Source organism: Salvelinus fontinalis, unplaced genomic scaffold (assembly GCF_029448725.1).
Source record: "Salvelinus fontinalis isolate EN_2023a unplaced genomic scaffold, ASM2944872v1 scaffold_0015, whole genome shotgun sequence".
In the NCBI taxonomy this organism is placed as follows: Eukaryota; Metazoa; Chordata; class Actinopteri; order Salmoniformes; family Salmonidae; genus Salvelinus; species Salvelinus fontinalis.
The window spans coordinates 977,441-1,002,440 of record NW_026600224.1 but is presented as its reverse complement, the minus strand read 5'-3'; the positions used below and the strand labels follow the sequence as shown (position 1 = coordinate 1,002,440).

Here is a 25,000-nt window from a genome sequence, read left to right as displayed (position 1 = left end):
TAGTACCTATCCTGTAATACGGTCAACAGCTCTACTAGTACCTATCCTGTAATACGGTCAACAGTCCTACTAGTACCTATCCTGTAATACGGTCAACAGTCCTACTAGTACCTATCCTGTAATACTGTCAACAGCCCTACTAGTACCTATCCTGTAATACGGTCAACAGGCCTACTAGTACCTATCCTATAACACGGTCAACAGTCCTACGAGTACCTATCCTGTAATACGGTCAACAGCCCTACTAGTACCTATCCTGTAATACGGTCAACAGCCCTACTAGTACCTATCCTGTAATACGGTCAACAGTCCTACTAGTATCTATCCTGTAATACGGTCAACAGCTCTACTAGTACCTATCCTGTAATACGGTCAACAGTCCTACTAGTACCTATCCTGTAATACGGTCAACAGCTCTACTAGTACCTATCCTGTAATACGGTCAACAGTCCTACTAGTACCTATCCTGTAATACGGTCAACAGTCCTACTAGTACCTATCCTGTTATACGGTCAACAGCCCTACTAGTACCTATCCTGTAATACGGTCAACAGTCCTACTAGTACCTATCCTGTAATACGGTCAACAGCCCTACTAGTACCCATCCTGTAATACGGTCAACAGCCCTACTAGTACCTATCCTGTAATACGGTCAACAGCCCTACTAGTACCTATCCTGTAATACGGTCAACAGCCCTACTAATACCTATCCTGTAATACGGTCAACAGCTCTACTAGTACCTATCCTGTTATACGGTCAACAGCTCTACTAGTACATATCCTGTAATACGGTCAACAGTCCTACTAGTACCTATCCTGTTATACGGTCAACAGCTCTACTAGTACCTATCCTGTAATACGGTCAACAGTCCTACTAGTACCTATCCTGTAATATGGTCAACAGTCCTACTAGTACCTATCCTGTAATACGGTCAACAGCCCTACTAGTACCTATCCTGTAATACGGTCAACAGCCCTACAAGTACCTATCCTGTAATACGGTCAACAGTCCTACTAGTACCTATCCTGTAATACGGTCAACAGTCCTACTAGTACCTATCCTGTAATACGGTCAACAGCCCTACTAGTACCTATCCTGTAATACGGTCAACAGCTCTACTAGTACCTATCCTGTAATACGGTCAACAGTCCTACTAGTACCTATCCTGTAATACGGTCAACAGTCCTACTAGTACCTATCCTGTAATACGGTCAACAGTCCTACTAGTACCTATCCTGTAATACGGTCAACAGCTCTACTAGTACCTATCCTGTAATACGGTCAACAGCTCTACTAGTACCTATCCTGTAATACGGTCAACAGCCCTACTAGTTACTATCCTGTAATACGGTCAACAGCCCTACTAGTACCTATCCTGTAATACGGTCAACAGTCCTACTAGTACCTATCCTGTAATACGGTCAACAGCCCTACTAGTTACTATCCTGTAATACGGTCAACAGCCCTACTAGTACCTATCCTGTAATACGGTCAACAGCCCTACTAGTACCTATCCTGTAATACGGTCAACAGTCCTACTAGTACCTATCCCGTAATACGGTCAACAGTCCTACTAGTACCTATCCTGTAATACGGTCAACAGTCCTACTAGTACCTATCCTGTAATACGATCAACAGCCCTACTAGTACCTATCCTGTAATACGGTCAACAGCCCTACTAGTACCTATCCTGTAATACGGTCAACAGTCCTACTAGTACCTATCCTGTAATACGGTCAACAGTCCTACCAGTACCTATCCTGTAATACGGTCAACAGCCCTACTAGTACCTATCCTGTGATACGGTTAACAGCTCTACTAGTACCTATCCTGTAATACGGTCAACAGTCCTACTAGTACCTATCCTGTAATACGGTCAACAGCTCTACTAGTACCCATCCTGTAATACGGTCAACATCCATACTAGTACCTATCCTGTAATACGGTCAACAGCCCTACTAGTACCTATCCTGTTATACGGTCAACAGCTCTACTAGTACCTATCCTGTAATACGGTCAACAGCCCTACTAGTACCTATCCTGTAATACGGTCAACATTCCTACTAGTACCTATCCCGTAATACGGTCAACAGCCCTACTAGTACCTATCCTGTTATACGGTCAACAGCTCTACTAGTACCTATCCCGTAATACGGTCAACAGTCCTACTAGTACCTATCCAGTAATACGGTCAACAGTCCTACTAGTACCTATCCTGTTATACGGTCAACAGCTCTACTAGTACCTATCCCGTAATACGGTCAACAGCCCTACTAGTACCTATCCTGTAATACGGTCAACATTCCTACTAGTACCTATCCCGTAATACGGTCAACAGTCCTACTAGTACCTATCCTGTAATATGCTCAACAGCCCTACTAGTACCTATCCTGTTATACGGTCAACAGCTCTACTAGTACCTATCCTGTAATACGGTCAACAGTCCTACTAGTACCTATCCTGTAATACGGTCAACAGTCCTACTAGTACCTATCCTGTAATACGGTCAACAGTCCTACTAGTACCTATCCTGTAATACGGTCAACAGCCCTACTAGTACCTATCCTGTAATACGTTCAACAGCCCTACTAGTACCTATCCTGTAATACGGTCAACAGTCCTACTAGTACCTATCCTGTAATACGGTCAACAGCTCTACTAGTACCTATCCTGTAATACGGTCAACAGCCCTACTAGTACCTATCCTGTAATACGGTCAACAGCTCTACTAGTACCCATCCTGTAATACGGTCAACGTCCCTACTAGTACCTATCCTGTAATACGGTCAACATCCCTACTAGTACCTATCCTGTAATACGGTCAACAGCCCTACTAGTACCTATCCTGTAATACGGTCAACAGCTCTACTAGTACCTATCCTGTAATACGGTCAACAGTCCTACTAGTACCTATCCTGTAATACGGTCAACAGTCCTACTAGTACCTATCCTGTAATACTGTCAACAGCCCTACTAGTACCTATCCTGTAATACGGTCAACAGGCCTACTAGTACCTATCCTATAACACGGTCAACAGTCCTACGAGTACCTATCCTGTAATACGGTCAACAGCCCTACTAGTACCTATCCTGTAATACGGTCAACAGCTCTACTAGTACCTATCCTGTAATACGGTCAACAGCTCTACTAGTACCTATCCTGTAATACGGTCAACAGCTCTACTAGTACCTATCCTGTAATACGGTCAACAGCCCTACTAGTACCTATCCTGTAATACGGTCAACAGTCCTACTAGTACCTATCCTGTAATACGGTCAACAGTCCTACTAGTACCTATCCTGTAATACGGTCAACAGTCCTACCAGTACCTATCCTGTAATACGGTCAACAGCTCTACTAGTTGCTATCCTGTAATACGGTCAACAGTCCTACTAGTACCTATCCTGTAATACGGTCAACAGTCCTACTAGTACCTATCCTGTAATACGGTCAACAGCCCTACTAGTACCCATCCTGTAATACGGTCAACAGCCCTACTAGTACCTATCCTGTAATACGGTCAACAGCCCTACTAGTACCTATCCCGTAATACGGTCAACAGCCCTACTAGTACCCATCCTGTAATACGGTCAACAGCCCTACTAGTACCTATCCTGTAATACGGTCAACAGTCCTACCAGTACCTATCCTGTTATACGGTCAACAGCTCTACTAGTACCTATCCTGTAATACGGTCAACAGTCCTACTAGTACCTATCCTGTAATACGGTCAACAGTCCTACCAGTACCTATCCTGTAATACGGTCAACAGCCCTACTACTACCTATCCTGTAATACGGTCAACAGCCCTACTAGTACCTATCCTGTAATACGGTCAACAGCTCTACTAGTACCTATCCTGTAATACGGTCAACAGTCCTACTAGTACCTATCCTGTAATACGGTCAACAGCTCTACTAGTACCTATCCTGTAATACGGTCAACAGCCCTACTACTACCTATCCTGTAATACGGTCAACAGCTCTACTAGTACCTATCCTGTAATACGGTCAACAGCTCTACTAGTACCTATCCTGTAATACGGTCAACAGTCCTACTAGTACCTATCCTGTAATACGGTCAACAGCCCTACTAGTACCTATCCTGTAATACGGTCAACAGTCCTACTAGTACCTATCCTGTAATACGGTCAACAGTCCTACTAGTACCTATCCTGTAATACGGTCAACAGCCCTACTAGTACCTATCCTGTAATACGGTCAACAGTCCTACTAGTACCTATCCTGTAATACGGTCAACAGCCCTACTAATACCTATCCTGTAATACGGTCAACAGTCCTACTAGTACCTATCCTGTAATACGGTCAACAGTCCTACTAGTACCTATCCTGTAATACGGTCAACAGCCCTACTAATACCTATCCTGTAATACGGTCAACAGTCCTACTAGTACCTATCCTGTAATACGGTCAACAGCTCTACTCGTACCTATCCTGTAATACGGTCAACTGTAGTCAGATGAACCTGTAAATAGACGTTTGTATGTCTCTACGTCCAGTATGAAGGAAGTTCACTCAAAAAGACACGGTCTTGGTGACCTAGGTGTAGGGAATCCAAGGCCGTCTCCTATGCACCGTTAGGCTTTGTCCCATAGGATAACTGGGAATTCCCAGCATTCCCTGCATTCCCAGGATTCCCACCCCCTCCCTTCTACATCTCCAACACACATCGTCCTGTACGTTCTATGTGGAGTGAGATTAAAACCTATGAAAAACATTTAATTGTATACATTTTCTCTTGGTTTCTCTGGTAAAAAATGTCTGAGATAATATATTTCTCAAGTTTTCTACAGGTGCCATTGTCAACCTTTAACAGCGTTTTTTTTTTTTACATAAAAAAGCTGATTGTTCCAAGTTTGGTAGTCTTCTACAACATCGTTGCCTTTTAATATAATGTTTAAGCTGTAAAAATAACACTCTATATATAAACTCCCAGTAAATAATATAATGATACCGTATATATATATATATATATATATATATATATATATATAGAGAGAGAGAGAGAGAGAGAGAGAGAGAGAGAGAGAGAGAGAGAGAGAGAGAGAGAGAGAGAGAGAGAGAGAGAGAGAGAGAGACAGAGAGAGAGAGAGAGAGAGAGAGAGAGAGAGAGAGAGAGAGAGAGACAGAGAGAGAGAGAGGTACATAACAGAAGAGGTCTGTAGGAGACTCTCTTTATTTTCATAGCAGTTTCTTCACCGTTAGTCAGCACTTCTACACATAATAATGTTCTATGGGTGTGTGCCAGCTTATGGCTTTTATTAGCCGTTTTAACATAATGACCTAGTGTTGACACACAGCTTTTAAGTTGCATGTATCGCCACACATCATTATCACGCCACTTATACCTATTCCCCATTTCTTCAAATTACAAAAATACCTCATTCTTGTGCATGTCCCCAGAGCATGAACCTCTTCTCTTACCCATTTTGCACAAATGATTGACTGCTTCCCCACACCAATAGCGGAACTATACCAGACAACCATAACTTTGTCTATGTAGAGCCTCTTGAAATTATCTAGATAATTTTTTTTACACAATTTTCTCCCCAATTTCGTGGTGTCCAATTGGTAGTTACAGTCTTGTCCCGTCGCTGCATCTCCCGTACGGACTCGGGCGAGGTCGAAGGTCGAAAGAGCCGTGCTTCCTCCGAAACACGACCCCCGCCAAGCCTTCTTGAAACACCGTACACCTGGCGAACTACGCCCGGCAACGCCACAGGAGTCGCTAGTGCGCGATGGGACAAGGACATCCCTGCCGGCCAACTCACACGCACTAATGCGTGTCTCGATTGAGCCGATATTTCTTTCATGCTGTTGAACAAAGGCGCCTAGGAATCCATCACTTTCACTCATGTTTTAGTAGAGAAAAGTGAAAACTTCAAGATTAAGTTTTTTTTCCGTCCAGAAAGAGTGGGAATGTAGGTGATCATGTATGTTGTTATGTGAACGTCTCATAGCTCCTATATCCTCAGTGTTGAATTGAACACAGTTAAACCTACTTGTTTATTTTTGGACATGAGCCTATCGGCTTCAAAACGACCAATGTAAACAGAAAATCTACGCAACATCAAAACCAAAGTTTAAATAGTGCTACGTGTAAGTATAGTATATTATAGTATATTAGTATATATATATATATATAGTATATATAGTATATTATAGTATATTAGTATATATATATATAGTATATATAGTATATTATAGTATATTAGTATATATATATAGTATATATAGTATATTATAGTATATTAGTATATATATATATATATATATATATAGTATATTATAGTATATTAGTATATATATATATAGTATATATAGTATATTATAGTATATTAGTATATATATATAGTATATATAGTATATTATAGTATATTAGTATATATATATAGTATATATAGTATATTATAGTATATTAGTATATATATATATATAGTATATATAGTATATTAATATATAAATATATATAGTATATAGTATATTATAGTATATTAGTATATATATATAGTATATATAGTATATTATAGTATATTAGAATATATATAGTATATTATAGTATATTAGTATATATATATATATGTATATATAGTATATATAGTATATATAGTATATTAGTATATATATATATAGTATATATAGTATATTATACCATAGTAGTTAAAATAACTTGTTTTTTGAAACGGACGAATCTCTTTTGAAATAGACCTCGTCTTGTAGTTGGTCAGGCCGTAATGAGATCAGTTTCACGCTGAGATTTAAAAAGCTCTTTCGTCCCGTGGAGGTCCCTCTTGTGTCCCTCTCGTGTCCCTCTTGCTATGTAGGTGTAGGAGTGGCGTTAATACGGTTTGCATAGCCACACATGCAGCCCGGCGCCAGACAGACGAGCTGTGGATCTGATTGAAGTGAGTCCCAAATGGCCCCCTTATCCCAATCCATAGTGCCCTATTCTCATAGGCTTCTGGTCAAAAGGAGTGCACTATATAGTGAACAGGGTGCCATTTGGGATATACCCTGAGTTCTCTTAAAGGAGCAGCGTGTCTATTATACTGCCTTCTCCTTCCACTCTGTCTCTTAAAGGAGCAGGGTGTCTATTATACTGCCTTCTCCTTCCACTCTGTCTCTTAAAGGAGCAGCGTGTCTATTATACTGCCTTCTCCTTCCACTCTGTCTCTTAAAGGAGCAGCGTGTCTATTATACTGCCTTCTCCTTCCACTCTGTCTCTTAAAGGAGCAGCGTGTCTATTATACTGCCTTCTCCTTCCACTCTGTCTCTTAAAGGAGCAGGGTGTCTATTATACTGCCTTCTCCTTCCGCTCTGTCTCTTAAAGGAGCAGCGTGTCTATTATACTGCCTTCTCCTTCCACTCTGTCTCTTAAAGGAGCAGGGTGTCTATTATACTGCCTTCTCCTTCCACTCTGTCTCTTAAAGGAGCAGCGTGTCTATTATACTGCCTTCTCCTTCCACTCTGTCTCTTAAAGGAGCAGGGTGTCTATTATACTGCCTTCTCCTTCCACTCTGTCTCTTAAAGGAGCAGCGTGTCTATTATACTGCCTTCTCCTTCCACTCTGTCTCTTAAAGGAGCAGCGTGTCTATTATACTGCCTTCTCCTTCCACTCTGTCTCTTAAAGGAGCAGGGTGTCTATTATACTGCCTTCTCCTTCCGCTCTGTCTCTTAAAGGAGCAGCGTGTCTATTATACTGCCTTCTCCTTCCACTCTGTCTCTTAAAGGAGCAGGGTGTCTATTATACTGCCTTCTCCTTCCACTCTGTCTCTTAAAGGAGCAGCGTGTCTATTATACTGCCTTCTCCTTCCACTCTGTCTCTTAAAGGAGCAGCGTGTCTATTATACTGCCTTCTCCTTCCACTCTGTCTCTTAAAGGAGCAGGGTGTCTATTATACTGCCTTCTCCTTCCACTCTGTCTCTTAAAGGAGCAGGGTGTCTATTATACTGCCTTCTCCTTCCGCTCTGTCTCTTAAAGGAGCAGGGTGTCTATTATACTGCCTTCTCCTTCCACTCTGTCTCTTAAAGGAGCAGGGTGTCTATTATACTGCCTTCTCCTTACTCTCTGTCTCTTAAACCATATAACACAGTATATAACCATATAGAACAGTATAGAACCGTACAACACAGTATAGAACAATATATAGAACAGTATAGAACCATATAGAACAGTATAGAACCATATAGAACAGTATAGAACAGTATAGAACCATATAGAACAGTATAGAACAGTATAGAACCATTTAGAGGCCCTGACATGTATGTTGTGTGTTCAGAGTCCCTGACATGTATGGTGTGTGTTCAGAGTCCCTGACATGTATTTTGTATGTTCAGAGTCTCTGACGTGTATGTCGTATGTTCAGAGTCTCTGACATGTATGTTGTATGTTCAGAGTCTCTGACATGTATGTTGTGTGTTCAGAGTCCCTGACATGTATGTTGTGTGTTCAGAGTCCCTGACATGTATGTTGTGTGTTCAGAGTCCCTGACATGTATGTTGTGTGTTCAGAGTCCCTGACATGTATGGTGTGTGTTCAGAGTCCCTGACGTGTATGGTGTATGTTCAGAGTCTCTGACATGTATGTTGTATGTTCAGAGTCCCTGACGTGTATGTTGTATGTTTAGAGTCTCTGACATGTATGTTGTGTGTTCAGAGTCCCTGACATGTATGTTGTGTGTTCAGAGTTCCTGACATGTATGTTGTATGTTTAGAGTCTCTGACATGTATGTTGTATGTTCAGAGATCCAGACATGTATGTTGTGTGTTCAGAGCCCCAGACATGTATGTTGTATGTTCAGAGTCCCTGACATGTATGTTGTATGTTCCAGAGTCGCCCCCACCACCATACTCACGGCTGTCCCCTACAGAGGAACAAAAGCCACTTGGTAAGTCATCACCAACATGCTGAGAATACACTAACCCCCCACAGCAACTACAAACTCAGCCAGAGTTTACCTGAGAATACACATACCCCCCACAGCAACTACAAACTCAGCCAGAGTTTACCTGAGAATACACATACCTGTGTGTGTGTTCTGAGAGTATGTGTGTGTGTGTGTGTGTGTGTGTGTTTGTGTGTTCTGTGTGTGTGTGTGTGTGTGTGTGTGTGTGTGTGTGTGTTCTGAGAGTATGTGTGTGTGTGTGTGTGTGTGTGTGTTTGTGTGTTCTGTGTGTGTGTGTGTGTGTGTGTGTGTGTGTGTGTGTGTGTTCAGTGAGTATGTGTGTGTGTGTGTGTGTGTGTGTGTGTGTGTGTGTGTGTGTGTGTGTGTGTGTGTGTGTTTGTGTGTTCTGTGTGTGTGTGTGTGTGTGTGTGTGTGTGTGTGTGTGTGTGTGTGTGTGTGTGTGTGTGTGTGTGTGTGTGTGTGTGTGTGTGTGTGTGTGTGTGTGTGTGTGTGTATGTGTGTGGGTCTGTGTGTGCTCTGAGTATGTGTGTGTGTGTGTGTGTGTGTGTGTGTGTGTGTGTGTGTGTTTGTGTGTTCTGTGTGTGTGTGTGTGTGTGTGTGTGTGTGTGTGTGTGTGTGTGTGTGTGTGTGTGTGTGTATGTGTGTGTGTGTGGGTCTGTGTGTGCTCTGAGTATGTGTGTGTGTGTGTGTGTGTGTGTGTGTGTGTGTGTGTGTTTGTTTGGTTGTGTGAGTGTGTGTGTTTGTGTGTGCTCTGAGTATGTGTGTGTGTGTGGGTCTGTGTGTGCTCTGAGTATGTGTGTGTGTGTGTGTGTGTGTGTGTGTGTGTGTGTGTGTGTGTGTGTGTGTGTGTGTGTGTGTGTGTGTGTGTGTGTGTGTGTGTGTGTGTGTGTGTGTGTGCGTGCGCCCCCAACCAACCTATCGCTGGCACTGTGGCCATCAGTATTTTAACTGGGAATAGCCGTGGCAGAATGCTGTGTGGATTAACTGCCGGGGCCCACGTCATCCAGCATCTCCTCACTAACCCCCCACAGCAACTACAAACTCAGCCAGCCAGCCAGGCAGTCAGTCAGCTAGTCAGTCTATCAGCCAGTTAGCCAGTCAATCAGTCAGTCAGTCAGCCAGCCAGCCAGCCAGTAACTCAGCCAGCCAGCCAGCCAGTAACTCAGTCAACCAGTCAGCCAGTAACTCAGTAAGCCAGTAACTCAGTCAACCAGTAACTCAGTCAGCCAGTAACACAGTCAGCCAGTCAGTCAGTCAGCCACTCAGTCAGTCAGCCAGCAAGTAACACAGTCAGCCAGTCAGTCAGCCAGCCAGTAACTCAGTAAGCCAGTAACTCAGTAAGCCAGTCAGCCAGTCAGCCAGCCAGTAACTCAGTAAGCCAGCCAGCCAGTCAGCCAGCCAGTAACTCAGTAAGCCAGTAACTCAGTCAGCCAGTCAGCCAGTAACACAGTCAGTCAGCCAGTCAGCCAGTCAGTCAGCCACCCAGTCAGTCAGCCACTCAGTCAGCCAGTCAGCCAGTCAGTCAGCCAGTCAGCCAGTCAGTCAGCCACTCAGTCAGTCAGCCACTCAGTCAGTCAGTCAGCCACTCAGCCAGCCACTCAGTCCGTCAGCCACTCAGTCAGCCAGTCAGCCAGTCAGCCAGTCAGCCAGTCAGTCAGCCAACCACTCAGTCAGCCAGTCAGCCAGTCAGTCAGTCAGCCAGTCAGTCAGCCAACCACTCAGTCAGCCAGTCAGCCAGTCAGTCAGTCAGCCAGTCAGTCAGTCAGTTAGTCAGCCAGTCAGTCAGTCAGCCAGTCAGTCAGCCAACCACTCAGTCAGCCAGTCAGCCAGTCAGTCAGTCAGTCAGTCAGTTAGTCAGCCAGTCAGTCAGTCAGCCAGTCAGTTAGTCAGCCAGTCAGTCAGTCAGTCAGTCAGCCAGTCAGTTAGTCAGCCAGTCAGTCAGTCAGTCAGCCACTCAGTCAGTCAGTCAGTCAGTTAGTCAGCCAGTCAGTCAGTCAGTCAGTCAGCCAGTCAGTAACAGCCAGTCAGTCAGTCACTCAGTCAGTCAGTCAGTCAGTCTCTTTGAAACTCTGAATGTTGCGAATGTTTCTGTTTTCGGACAGTTTGAAATTAGAGTTCTTGTCATGTTGTCAAAAGTGTTCAAGCAAAGCAACACACACACACACACACACACACACACACACACACACACACACACACACACACACACACACACACACACACACACACACACACACACACACACACACACACACACACACACACACCAGTCTGTTCTAAAGCAGTTAGGGCTCTGTACATTGAATGAAGTGTACCAACGATGTGCTGGTCTTTTAGTTCCTCTCTGTGTGAAGGAAACAGGTATTGAAATGTGAAAATAAGAAATCTGCAGAAAGAAAGTTTGGGAATGTATAAGAAGTGGTGTGTGTGTGTGTGTGTGTGTGTGTGTGTGTGTGTGTGTGTGTGTGTGTGTGTGTGTGTGTGTGTGTGTGATGGTTACAGTCCAGAGGAGTGATGGTTACAGTCCAGAGGAGTGTTGGTTACAGTCCAGAGGAGTGATGGTTACAGTCCAGAGGAGTGATGGTTACAGTCCAGAGGAGTGATGGTTACAGTCCAGAGGAGTGTTGGTTACAGTCCAGAGGAGTGTTGGTTACAGTCCAGAGGAGTGATGGTTACAGTCCAGAGGAGTGATGGTTACAGTCCAGAGGAGTGATGGTTACAGTCCAGAGGAGTGATGGTTACAGTCCAGAGGAGTGATGGTTACAGTCCAGAGGAGTGATGGTTACAGTCCAGAGGAGTGATGGTTACAGTCCAGAGGAGTGTGTTACAGTCCAGAGGAGTGTGTTACAGTCCAGAGGAGTGATGGTTACAGTCCAGAGGAGTGATGGTTACAGTCCAGAGGAGTGATGGTTACAGTACCAGAGGAGTGATGGTTACAGTCCAGAGGAGTGATGGTTACAGTCCAGAGGAGTGATGGTTACAGTTAAGAGGAGTGATGGTTACAGTCCAGAGGAGTGATGGTTACAGTCCAGAGGAGTGATGTTTACAGTCCAGAGGAGTGATGGTTACAGTCCAGAGGAGTGATGGTTACAGTCCAGAGGAGTGATGGTTACAGTCCAGAGGAGTGATGGTTACAGTCCAGAGGAGTGATGGTTACAGTCCAGAGGAGTGATGGTTACAGTCCAGAGGAGTGTTGGTTACAGTCCAGGGGAGTGTTGGTTACAGTCCAGAGGAGTGATGGTTACAGTCCAGAGGAGTGATGGTTACAGTCCAGAGGAGTGATGGTTACAGTCCAGAGGAGTGATGGTTACAGTCCAGAGGAGTGTGTTACAGTCCAGAGGAGTGATGGTTACAGTCCAGAGGAGTGATGATTACAGTCCAGAGGAGTGTGTTACAGTCCAGAGGAGTGATGGTTACAGTCCAGAGGAGTGTGTTACAGTCCAGAGGAGTGATGGTTACAGTCCAGAGGAGTGATGGTTACAGTCCAGAGGAGTGATGGTTACAGTCAAGAGGAGTGATGGTTACAGTCCAGAGGAGTGATGGTTACAGTCCAGAGGAGTGATGGTTACAGTCCAGAGGAGTGTGTTACAGTCCAGAGGAGTGATGGTTACAGTCCAGAGGAGTGTGTTACAGTCCAGAGGAGTGATGGTTACAGTCCAGAGGAGTGATGGTTACAGTCCAGAGGAGTGATGGTTACAGTCCAGAGGAGTGTGTTACAGTCCAGAGGAGTGTGTTACAGTCCAGAGGATTGATGGTTACAGTCCAGAGGAGTGATGGTTACAGTCCAGAGGAGCGTGTTACAGTCCAGAGGAGTGTTGGTTACAGTCCAGAGGAGTGATGGTTACAGTCCAGAGGAGCGGGTTACAGTCCAGAGGAGTGTGTTACAGTCCAGAGGAGTGATGGTTACAGTCCAGAGGAGCGGGTTACAGTCCAGAGGAGTGTGTTACAGTCCAGAGGAGTGTGTTACAGTCCAGAGGAGTGATGGTTACAGTCCAGAGGAGTGATGGTTACAGTCCAGAGGAGTGATGGTTACAGTCCAGAGGAGTGATGGTTACAGTCCAGAGGAGTGATGGTTACAGTCCAGAGGAGTGATGGTTACAGTCCAGAGGAGTGTGTTACAGTCCAGAGGAGTGTGTTACAGTCCAGAGGAGTGATGGTTACAGTCCAGAGGAGTGTGTTACAGTCCAGAGGAGTGATGGTTACAGTCCAGAGGAGTGTGTTACAGTCCAGAGGAGTGATGGTTACAGTCCAGAGGAGTGATGGTTACAGTCCAGAGGAGTGTGTTACAGTCCAGAGGAGTGTGTTACAGTCCAGAGGAGTGATGGTTACAGTCCAGAGGAGTGATGGTTACAGTCCAGAGGAGTGTGTTACAGTCCAGAGGAGCGTGTTACAGTCCAGAGGAGTGTGTTACAGTCCAGAGGAGTGATGGTTACAGTCCAGAGGAGTGTGTTACAGTCCAGAGTAGTGTGTTACAGTCCAGAGGAGTGATGGTTACAGTCCAGAGGAGTGTTGGTTACAGTCCAGAGGAGTGATGGTTACAGTCCAGAGGAGTGATGGTTACAGTCCAGAGGAGTGATGGTTACAGTCCAGAGGAGTGTGTTACAGTCCAGAGGAGTGTGTTACAGCCCAGAGGAGTGTGTTACAGTCCAGAGGAGTGATGGTTACAGTCCAGAGGAGTGATGGTTACAGTCCAGAGGAGTGATGGTTACAGTCCAGAGGAGTGTGTTACAGTCCAGAGGAGTGATGGTTACAGTCCAGAGGAGTGTGTTACAGTCCAGAGGAGTGATGGTTACAGTCCAGAGGAGTGATGGTTACAGTCCAGAGGCGTGATGGTTACAGTCCAGAGGAGTGATGGTTACAGTCCAGAGGAGTGTGTTACAGTCCAGAGGAGTGATGGTTACAGTCCAGAGGAGTGATGGTTACAGTCCAGAGGAGTGTGTTACAGTCCAGAGGAGTGATGGTTACAGTCCAGAGGAGTGATGGTTACAGTCCAGAGGAGTGATGGTTACAGTCCAGAGGAGTGATGGTTACAGTCCAGAGGAGTGATGGTTACAGTCCAGAGGAGTGTGTTACAGTCCAGAGGAGTGATGGTTACAGTCCAGAGGAGTGATGGTTACAGTCCAGAGGAGTGATGGTTACAGTCCAGAGGAGTGATGGTTACAGTCCAGAGGAGTGTGTTACAGTCCAGAGGAGAATGTTACAGTCCAGAGGAGTGATGATTACAGTCCAGAGGAGTGTGTTACAGTCCAGAGGAGTGATGGTTACAGTCCAGAGGAGTGATGGTTACAGTCCAGAGGAGTGTGTTACAGTCCAGAGGAGTGATGGTTACAGTCCAGAGGAGTGATGGTTACAGTCCAGAGGAGTGATGGTTACAGTCCAGAGGAGTGATGGTTACAGTCCAGAGGAGTGATGGTTAAAGTCAAGAGGAGTGATGGTTACAGTCCAGAGGAGTGATGGTTACAGTCCAGAGGAGTGATGGTTACAGTCCAGAGGAGTGTGTTACAGTCCAGAGGAGTGATGGTTACAGTCCAGAGGAGTGTGTTACAGTCCAGAGGAGTGATGGTTACAGTCCAGAGGAGTGATGGTTACAGTCCAGAGGAGTGATGGTTACAGTCCAGAGGAGTGATGGTTACAGTCCAGAGGAGTGTGTTACAGTCCAGAGGAGTGTGTTACAGTCCAGAGGATTGATGGTTACAGTCCAGAGGAGTGATGGTTACAGTCCAGAGGAGCGTGTTACAGTCCAGAGGAGTGTTGGTTACAGTCCAGAGGAGTGATGGTTACAGTCCAGAGGAGCGGGTTACAGTCCAGAGGAGTGTGTTACAGTCCAGAGGAGTGATGGTTACAGTCCAGAGGAGCGGGTTACAGTCCAGAGGAGTGTGTTACAGTCCAGAGGAGTGTGTTACAGTCCAGAGGAGTGATGGTTACAGTCCAGAGGAGTGATGGTTACAGTCCAGAGGAGTGATGGTTACAGTCCAGAGGAGTGATGGTTACAGTCCAGAGGAGTGATGGTTACAGTCCAGAGGAGTGATGGTTACAGTCCAGAGGAGTGTGTTACAGTCCAGAGGAGTGTGTTACAGTCCAGAGGAGTGGGTTACAGTCCAGAGGAGTGTGTTACAGTCCAGAGGAGTGATGGTTACAGTCCAGAGGAGTGTGTTACAGTCCAGAGGAGTGATGGTTACAGTCCAGAGGAGTGATGGTTACAGTCCAGAGGAGTGTGTTACAGTCCAGAGGAGTGATGGTTACAGTCCAGAGGAGTGATGGTTACAGTCCAGAGGAGTGATGGTTACAGTCCAGAGGAGTGTGTTACAGTCCAGAGGTGTGTGTTACAGTCCAGAGGAGCGTGTTACAGTCCAGAGGAGTGATGGTTACAGTCCAGAGGAGTGTGTTACAGTCCAGAGGAGTGTGTTACAGTCCAGAGGAGTGTGTTACAGTCCAGAGGAGTGTTGGTTACAGTCCAGAGGAGTGATGGTTACAGTCCAGAGGAGTGATGGTTACAGTCCAGAGGAGTGATGGTTACAGTCCAGAGGAGTGATGGTTACAGTCCAGAGGAGTGATGGTTACAGTCCAGAGGAGTGTGTTACAGTCCAGAGGAGTGTGTTACAGTCCAGAGGAGTGTGTTACAGCCCAGAGGAGTGTGTTACAGTCCAGAGGAGTGATGGTTACAGTCCAGAGGAGTGATGGTTACAGTCCAGAGGAGTGATGGTTACAGTCCAGAGGAGTGTGTTACAGTCCAGAGGAGTGATGGTTACAGTCCAGAGGAGTGTGTTACAGTCCAGAGGAGTGATGGTTACAGTCCAGAGGAGTGATGGTTACAGTCCAGAGGGGTGATGGTTACAGTCCAGAGGAGTGATGGTTACAGTCCAGAGGAGTGTGTTACAGTCCAGAGGAGTGATGGTTACAGTCCAGAGGAGTGATGGTTACAGTCCAGAGGAGTGTGTTACAGTCCAGAGGAGTGATGGTTACAGTCCAGAGGAGTGATGGTTACAGTCCAGAGGAGTGATGGTTACAGTCCAGAGGAGTGATGGTTACAGTCCAGAGGAGTGTGTTACAGTCCAGAGGAGTGATGGTTACAGTCCAGAGGAGTGATGGTTACAGTCCAGAGGAGTGATGGTTACAGTCCAGAGGAGTGTGTTACAGTCCAGAGGAGAATGTTACAGTCCAGAGGAGTGATGATTACAGTCCAGAGGAGTGTGTTACAGTCCAGAGGAGTGATGGTTACAGTCCAGAGGAGTGATGGTTACAGTCCAGAGGAGTGTGTTACAGTCCAGAGGAGTGATGGTTACAGTCCAGAGGAGTGATGGTTACAGTCCAGAGGAGTGATGGTTACAGTCCAGAGGAGTGATGGTTACAGTCCAGAGGAGTGATGGTTACAGTCCAGAGGAGTGATGGTTACAGTCCAGAGGAGTGATGGTTACAGTCCAGAGTAGTGTGTTACAGTCCAGAGGAGTGATGGTTACAGTCCAGAGGAGTGATGGTTACAGTCCAGAGGAGTGATGGTTACAGTCAAGAGGAGTGATGGTTACAGTCCAGAGGAGTGATGGTTACAGTCCAGAGGAGTGATGGTTACAGTCCAGAGGAGTGTGTTACAGTCCAGAGGAGTGATGGTTACAGTCCAGAGGAGTGTGTTACAGTCCAGAGGAGTGATGGTTACAGTCCAGAGGAGTGATGGTTACAGTCCAGAGGAGTGATGGTTACAGTCCAGAGGAGTGATGGTTACAGTCCAGAGGAGTGTGTTACAGTCCAGAGGAGTGTGTTACAGTCCAGAGGATTGATGGTTACAGTCCAGAGGAGTGATGGTTACAGTCCAGAGGAGCGTGTTACAGTCCAGAGGAGTGTTGGTTACAGTCCAGAGGAGTGATGGTTACAGTCCAGAGGAGCGGGTTACAGTCCAGAGGAGTGTGTTACAGTCCAGAGGAGTGATGGTTACAGTCCAGAGGAGCGGGTTACAGTCCAGAGGAGTGTGTTACAGTCCAGAGGAGTGTGTTACAGTCCAGAGGAGTGATGGTTACAGTCCAGAGGAGTGATGGTTACAGTCCAGAGGAGTGATGGTTACAGTCCAGAGGAGTGATGGTTACAGTCCAGAGGAGTGATGGTTACAGTCCAGAGGAGTGATGGTTACAGTCCAGAGGAGTGATGGTTACAGTCCAGAGGAGTGTGTTACAGTCCAGAGGAGTGTGTTACAGTCCAGAGGAGTGGGTTACAGTCCAGAGGAGTGTGTTACAGTCCAGAGGAGTGATGGTTACAGTCCAGAGGAGTGTGTTACAGTCCAGAGGAGTGATGGTTACAGTCCAGAGGAGTGATGGTTACAGTCCAGAGGAGTGTGTTACAGTCCAGAGGAGTGATGGTTACAGTCCAGAGGAGTGATGGTTACAGTCCAGAGGAGTGATGGTTACAGTCCAGAGGAGTGTGTTACAGTCCAGAGGAGTGTGTTACAGTCCAGAGGAGCGTGTTACAGTCCAGAGGAGTGATGGTTACAGTCCAGAGGAGTGTGTTACAGTCCAGAGGAGTGTGTTACAGTCCAGAGGAGTGTGTTACAGTCCAGAGGAGTGTTGGTTACAGTCCAGAGGAGTGATGGTTACAGTCCAGAGGAGTGATGGTTACAGTCCAGAGGAGTGATGGTTACAGTCCAGAGGAGTGATGGTTACAGTCCAGAGGAGTGTGTTACAGTCCAGAGGAGTGTGTTACAGCCCAGAGGAGTGTGTTACAGTCCAGAGGAGTGATGGTTACAGTCCAGAGGAGTGATGGTTACAGTCCAGAGGAGTGATGGTTACAGTCCAGAGGAGTGTGTTACAGTCCAGAGGAGTGATGGTTACAGTCCAGAGGAGTGTGTTACAGTCCAGAGGAGTGATGGTTACAGTCCAGAGGAGTGATGGTTACAGTCCAGAGGAGTGATGGTTACAGTCCAGAGGAGTGATGGTTACAGTCCAGAGGAGTGTGTTACAGTCCAGAGGAGTGATGGTTACAGTCCAGAGGAGTGATGGTTACAGTCCAGAGGAGTGTGTTACAGTCCAGAGGAGTGATGGTTACAGTCCAGAGGAGTGATGGTTACAGTCCAGAGGAGTGATGGTTACAGTCCAGAGGAGTGATGGTTACAGTCCAGAGGAGTGATGGTTACAGTCCAGAGGAGTGTGTTACAGTCCAGAGGAGTGATGGTTACAGTCCAGAGGAGTGATGGTTACAGTCCAGAGGAGTGATGGTTACAGTCCAGAGGAGTGTGTTACAGTCCAGAGGAGAATGTTACAGTCCAGAGGAGTGATGATTACAGTCCAGAGGAGTGATGGTTACAGTCCAGAGGAGTGATGGTTACAGTCCAGAGGAGTGATGGTTACAGTCCAGAGTAGTGTGTTACAGTCCAGAGGAGTGATGGTTACAGTCCAGAGGAGTGATGGTTACAGTCCAGAGGAGTGATGTTTACAGTCCAGAGGAGTGATGGTTACAGTCCAGAGGAGTGATGGTTACAGTCCAGAGGAGTGATGGTTACAGTCCAGAGGAGTGATGGTTACAGTCCAGAGGAGTGATGGTTACAGTCCAGAGGAGTGATGGTTACAGTCCAGAGGAGTGATGGTTACAGTCCAGAGGAGTGATGGTTACAGTCCAGAGGAGTGTGTTACAGTCCAGAGGAGTGATGGTTACAGTCCAGAGGAGTGATGGTTACAGTCCAGAGGAGTGATGGTTACAGTCCAGAGGAGTGTGTTACAGTCCAGAGGAGAATGTTACAGTCCAGAGGAGTGATGATTACAGTCCAGAGGAGTGATGGTTACAGTCCAGAGGAGTGATGGTTACAGTCCAGAGGAGTGATGGTTACAGTCCAGAGTAGTGTGTTACAGTCCAGAGGAGTGATGGTTACAGTCCAGAGGAGTGATGGTTACAGTCCAGAGGAGTGATGTTTACAGTCCAGAGGAGTGATGGTTTACGCGAGATTAAACAATACAGAAAGCATGAATGAGTTCTAGCCAACCTGCCGGGTCCAAGTGGGACAGAATCTCCCTCCTTTTTTCTATTGGAAATAACAGCATTCAGTCATTTACAACTTGATCATAGTTATTGATAAGAGCTAGATAAATGAGAAACTTGATAATAGTTATTGATAAGAGCTAGATAAATGAGTAATCCGTTTAAGGGAATCTTCTTTTAGATCTTTTTTATCGCTGGAAACAAACGTGAAACCAGTGATACGGCAGCGAATTGAAACATGTCAACATACCGTATCACCTTTCCCGCTGTAAAGTTTATGAAATGCGGACCTTGTAACTTGCAGGGACCCATACTAGAGGCTTCTGTAGCCATACTATAGGCTTCTGTAGCCATGCTAGAGGCTTCTGTATCCATACTATAGGCTTCTGTAGCCATGCTAGAGGCCTCTGAAGCCATGCTAGAGGCCTCTGTAGCCGTGCTAGAGGCTTCTGTAGCTATGCTATAGGCTTCTGTAGCCATGCTAGAGGTTTCTGTAGCCGTGCTAGAGGCTTCTGTAGCTATGCTATAGGCTTCTGTTGCAGTACTAGAGGCTTCTTTAGCCATGCTAGATGCTTCTGTAGCCAATCTATAGGCTTCTGTAGCCATGCTATAGGCTTCTGTAGCCATGATGGATGCTTCTGTAGCCATGCTAGATGCTTCTGTAGCCAAACTAGAGGCTTCTGTAGCCATGCTAGATGCTTCTGTAGCCAAGCTAGAGGCTTCTGTAGCCGTGCTAGAGGCTTCTGTAGCCGTGCTATAGGCTTCTGTAGCCGAGCTAGGGGCTTCTGTAGCCAAGCTATAGGCTTCTGTAGCCAAGCTATAGGCTTCTGTAGCCAAGTTATAGGCTTCTGTAGCCAAGCTAGATGCTTCTGTAGCCAAGCTAGATGCTTCTGTAGCCAAGCTAGAGGCTTCTGTAGCCGTGCTAGAGGCTTCTGTAGCCGTGCTATAGGCTTCTGTAGCCGAGCTAGGGGCTTCTGTAGCCAAGCTATAGGCTTCTGTAGCCATGCTAGAGGCTTCTGTAGCCATGCTAGAGGCCTCTGTAGCATGCTAGATGCTTCTGTAGCCATGCTATAGGCTTCTGTAGCCATGATAGATGCTTCTGTAGCCATGATAGATGCTTCTGTAGCCATGCTAGATGCTTCTGTAGCCAAGCTAGAGGCTTCTGTAGCCGTGCTAGAGGCTTCTGTAGCCGTGCTATAGGCTTCTGTAGCCGAGCTAGGGGCTTCTGTAGCCAAGCTATAGGCTTCTGTAGCCAAGCTATAGGCTTCTGTAGCCATGCTATAGGCTTCTGTAGCCAAGCTAGATGCTTCTGTAGCCAAGCTAGATGCTTCTGTAGCCATGCTATAGGCTTCTGTAGCCATGCTATAGGCTTCTGTAGCCATGCTAGAGGCTTCTGTAGCCATGCTATAGGCTTCTGTAGCCATGCTAGATGCTTCTGTAGCCATGCTATAGGCTTCTGTAGCCAAGCTATAGGCTTCTGTAGCCAAGCTAGAGGCTTCTGTAGCCAAGCTATAGGCTTCTGTAGCCATGCTAGAGGCCTCTGTAGACATGCTAGATGCTTCTGTAGCCATGCTATAGGCTTCTGTAGCCATGCTAGAGGCTTCTGTAGGCATGCTAGATGCTTCTGTAGCCAAGCTAGATGCTTCTGTAGCCAAGCTAGAGGCTTCTGTAGCCGTGCTAGAGGCTTCTGTAGCCGTGCTATAGGCTTCTGTAGCCATGCTATAGGCTTCTGTAGCCATGCTAGATGCTTCTGTAGCCATGCTATAGGCTTCTGTAGCCAAGCTATAGGCTTCTGTAGCCAAGCTAGAGGCTTCTGTAGCCAAGCTATAGGCTTCTGTAGCCATGCTAGAGGCCTCTGTAGACATGCTAGATGCTTCTGTAGCCATGCTATAGGCTTCTGTAGCCATGCTAGAGGCTTCTGTAGGCATGCTAGATGCTTCTGTAGCCATGCTATAGGCTTCTGTAGCCATGCTAGATGCTTCTGTAGGCATGCGCAAATGACAGTATAGCGTCATACCTATTGAGTTGATTTATGATTTCTAGAATGTTTTAATTCATTCATTTTATGCCCAGACTTTTCACTGTATTGTTTACCATTTGTATTGTTTTAAATATCCCTGATATTCTGAACGGTTCTCTCAATGTATTTTAGTGAGTCTGTCGAGAAAATTCAAATTAAAGGTACAAGGAATTTAAAGGGATTGCTTTAGATAAATGAATGAAAACACCACGAGAAAATCTGTCTGGCAGCAAGTGGGTTGGTTTTCAGTGGTTGAATTACATTTATTTTGTTTGTGTCCTGCGTAGCTTCCTGTGTTGTGTCCTGCGTAGCTTCCTGTGTTGTGTGTCCTGCGTAGCTTCCTGTGTTGTGTCCTGCGTAGCTTCCTGTGTGTGTCCTGCGTAGCTTCCTGTGTGTGTCCTGCGTAGCTTCCTGTGTTGTGTCCTGCGTAGCTTCCTGTGTGTGTCCTGCGTAGCTTCCTGTGTTGTGTCCTGCGTAGCTTCCTGTGTTGTGTCCTGCGTAGCTTCCTGTGTGTGTCCTGCGTAGCTTCCTGTGTTGTGTCCTGCGTAGCTTCCTGTTTGTGTGTCCTGCGTAGCTTCCTGTGTGTGTCCTGCGTAGCTTCCTGTGTGTGTCCTGCGTAGCTTCCTGTGTTGTGTCCTGCATAGCTTCCTGTGTGTTTGTCCTGCGTAGCTTCCTGTGTGTGTGTCCTGCGTAGCTTCCTGTGTTGTGTCCTGCGTAGCTTCCTGTGTTGTGTCCTGCGTAGCTTTCTGTTTGTGTCCTGCGTAGCTTCCTGTGTGTTTGTCCTGCGTAGCTTCCTGTGTTGTGTCCTGCGTATCTTCCTGTTTGTGTGTCCTGCATAGCTTCCTGTTTGTGTCCTGCGTATCTTCCTGTGTTGTGTCCTGCGTAGCTTCCTGTGTTGTGTCCTGCGTAGCTTCCTGTGTTGTGTCCTGCATAGCTTCCTGTGTGTTTGTCCTGCGTAGCTTCCTGTGTGTGTGTCCTGCGTAGCTTCCTGTGTTGTGTCCTGCGTAGCTTCCTGTGTTGTGTCCTGCATAGCTTCCTGTTTGTGTCCTGCGTAGCTTCCTGTGTGTTTGTCCTGCGTAGCTTCCTGTGTGTGTGTCCTGCGTAGCTTCCTGTGTTGTGTCCCGCGTAGCTTCCTGTTTGTGTGTCCTGCGTAGCTTCCTGTGTTGTGTCCTGCGTAGCTTCCTGTGTTGTGTTCTGCGTAGCTTCCTGTGTTGTGTCCTGCGTAGCTTCCTGTGTTGTGTGTCCTGTGTAGTTTCCTGTTTGTGTGTCCTGCGTAGCTTCCTGTGTTGTGTCCCGCGTAGCTTCCTGTTTGTGTGTCCTGCGTAGCTTCCTGTGTTGTGTCCTGCGTAGCTTCCTGTGTTGTGTCCTGCGTAGCTTCCTGTGTGTGTGTCCCGCGTAGCTTCCTGTGTTGTGTCCTGCGTAGCTTCCTGTTTGTGTGTCCTGCATAGCTTCCTGTGTTGTGTCCTGCGTAGCTTCCTGTGTGTGTGTCCTGCGTAGCTTCCTGTGTTGTGTCCTGCGTAGCTTCCTGTGTTGTGTCCTGTGTAGCTTCCTGTGTGTGTGTCCTGCGTAGCTTCCTGTTTTTGTGTCCTGCGTAGCTTCCTGTGTTGTGTCCCGCGTAGCTTCCTGTGTGTGTCTTGCGTAGCTTCCTGTGTTGTGTCCTGCGTAGCTTCCTGTTTGTGTGTCCTGCGTAGCTTCCTGTGTTGTGTCCTGCGTAGCTTCCTGTGTTGTGTCCTGCGTAGCTTCCTGTTTGTGTGTCCCGCGTAGCCTCCTGTGTTGTGTCCTGCGTAGCTTCCTGTGTTGTGTCCTGCGTAGCTTCCTGTTTGTGCGTCCTGCGTAGCTTCCTGTGTTGTGTCCTGCGTAGCTTCCTGTTTGTGTGTCCTGCGTAGCTTCCTGTGTTGTGTCCTGCGTAGCTTCCTGTTTATGTGTCCTGCGTAGCTTCCTGTGTTGTGTCCCACGTAGCTTCCTGTTTGTGTGTCCTGCGTAGCTTCCTGTGTTGTGTCCTGCGTAGCTTCCTGTGTTGTGTCCTGCGTAGCTTCCTGTGTTGTGTCCCGCGTAGCTTCCTGTGTGTGTCCTGCGTAGCTTCCTGTGTTGTGTCCTGGTATATAGCTCCTGGATGGCAGGAAGCTTGGCCCCAGTGATGTACTGGGCCGTACGCACTACCCTCTGTAGTACCTTGCGGTCAGAGGCCGAGCAGTTGCCGTACCAGGCAATGATGCAACCAGTCAGAATGCTCTTGATGGTGCAGCTGTAGAACTTTTTGAGGATCTGAGGACCCATGTTAACAGCTAGTCTTTATGGGGATCCCCATTAGCCCACACCAATGGAGACCGCTAGTCTTACTGGGGATCCCCATTAGCCCACACCAATGGAGACAGCTAGTCTTAGTGGGGATCCCCATTAGCCCACACCAATGGAGACAGCTAGTCTTACTGGGGATCCCCATTAGCCCACACCAATAGAGACAGCTCGTCTTACTGAGGATCCCCATTAGCCCACACCAATGGAGACAGCTAGTCTTACTGAGGATCCCCATTAGCCCACACCAATAGAGACAGCTAGTCTTACTGGGGATCCCCATTAGCCCACACCAATAGAGACAGCTCGTCTTACTGAGGATCCCCATTAGCCCACACCAATGGAGACAGCTAGTCTTACTGAGGATCCCCATTAGCCCACACCAATGGAGACAGCTAGTCTTACTGAGGATCCCCATTAGCCCACACCAATAGAGACAGCTAGTCTTACTGGGGATCCCCATTAGCCCACACCAATAGAGACAGCTCGTCTTACTGAGGATCCCCATTAGCCCACACCAATGGAGACAGCTAGTCTTACTGAGGATCCCCATTAGCCCACACCAATGGAGACAGCTAGTCTTACTGAGGATCCCCATTAGCCCACACCAATGGAGACAGCTAGTCTTACTGAGGATCCCCATTAGCCCACACCAATAGAGACAGCTAGTCTTACTGAGGATCCCCATTAGCCCACACCAATGGAGACAGCTCGTCTTACTGAGGATCCCCATTAGCCCACACCAATGGAGACAGCTAGTCTTACTGGGGATCCCCATTAGCCCACACCAATAGAGACAGCTAGTCTTACTGGGGATCCCCATTAGCCCACACCAATGGAGACAGCTAGTCTTACTGGGGATCCCCATTAGCCCACACCAATGGAGACAGCTAGTCTTACTGGGAACTAGGCAAGTCAGTTAAGAACAACATTCTGATTTACAATGACGGCCTACTGGGGAACAGTGGGGTTAACTGCCTTGTTCAGGGGGCAGAAGGACAGATTTGTACCTTGTCAGCTCGGGGGATTCGATCTAGCAACCTTTCGGTTACAAGTCCAACGCTCTAGGCTACCACTAGGCTACCACTAGGCTACCACTAGGCTACCACTAGGCTACCACTAGGCTACCACTAGGCTACCACTAGGCTACCACTAGGCTACCACTAGGCTACCACTAGGCTACTTGTCACCCCAAGATGGAATGGAGATCCATGCATTTATGGCCCTGTATAATACTGTATGTTTCCTTGAATTTGGTCTCAATTTAGGGACCTTGAAAAGACCCCTGGTGGCATGTCTGGTGGGGTAAGTGCGTGTGTCAGAGCTGTGTGTATATTGACTATGCAAACAATTTGTTATTTTCAACACATTAATGTTTCTTATTAAAAACACGAAGGGACACAGTTAGTCTTTCCTCAAGTCTTCGCCAAGAAAGACTGGCATGCATAGTATTAATATTATCCCTTTGATTACAATGATGAGCAAGATGTGCCGCTCTGTTCTGGACCAGCTGCAGCTTAACAAGGTCTTTCTTTGCAGCACTTGATCACACGACCGGACAATAATCAAGATTAGACAAAACTAGAGCATGCAGAACTTGCATTGTGGAGTGTAGTGTCCAAAAAGCAGAGCATTTCAGCAAACCTCTCTACATTTTTACAACCATTTAATCTATATCTATTGACTATGACAGTTTACAATCTAAGGTAACAACAAGTAATTTAGTCTCCTCAACTTGTTCAACAGCCACACCATTTATTACCAGATTCAGCTGAGGTCAAGAACTTAGGGAATGATTTGTACC

At 46.7% G+C, this 25,000-nt stretch overlaps 1 protein-coding gene across 2 annotated transcripts in view; it reads left to right on the top strand.

The window, feature by feature from the left end:
- smad6b (SMAD family member 6b) overlaps window positions 1–25,000 on the top strand; it is a 49,421-nt gene that overhangs the window by 13,518 nt on the left and 10,903 nt on the right. The window contains exon 2 of one of the 2 annotated variants that reach the window (XM_055910519.1): window positions 8,853–8,909. The exons of the other annotated variant lie outside the window; for it this stretch is intronic. Coding sequence (XP_055766494.1) covers window positions 8,853–8,909 — 57 coding nt within the window. The remainder of the gene's footprint in view (window positions 1–8,852; window positions 8,910–25,000) is intronic. 2 annotated transcript variants of the gene reach the window in all.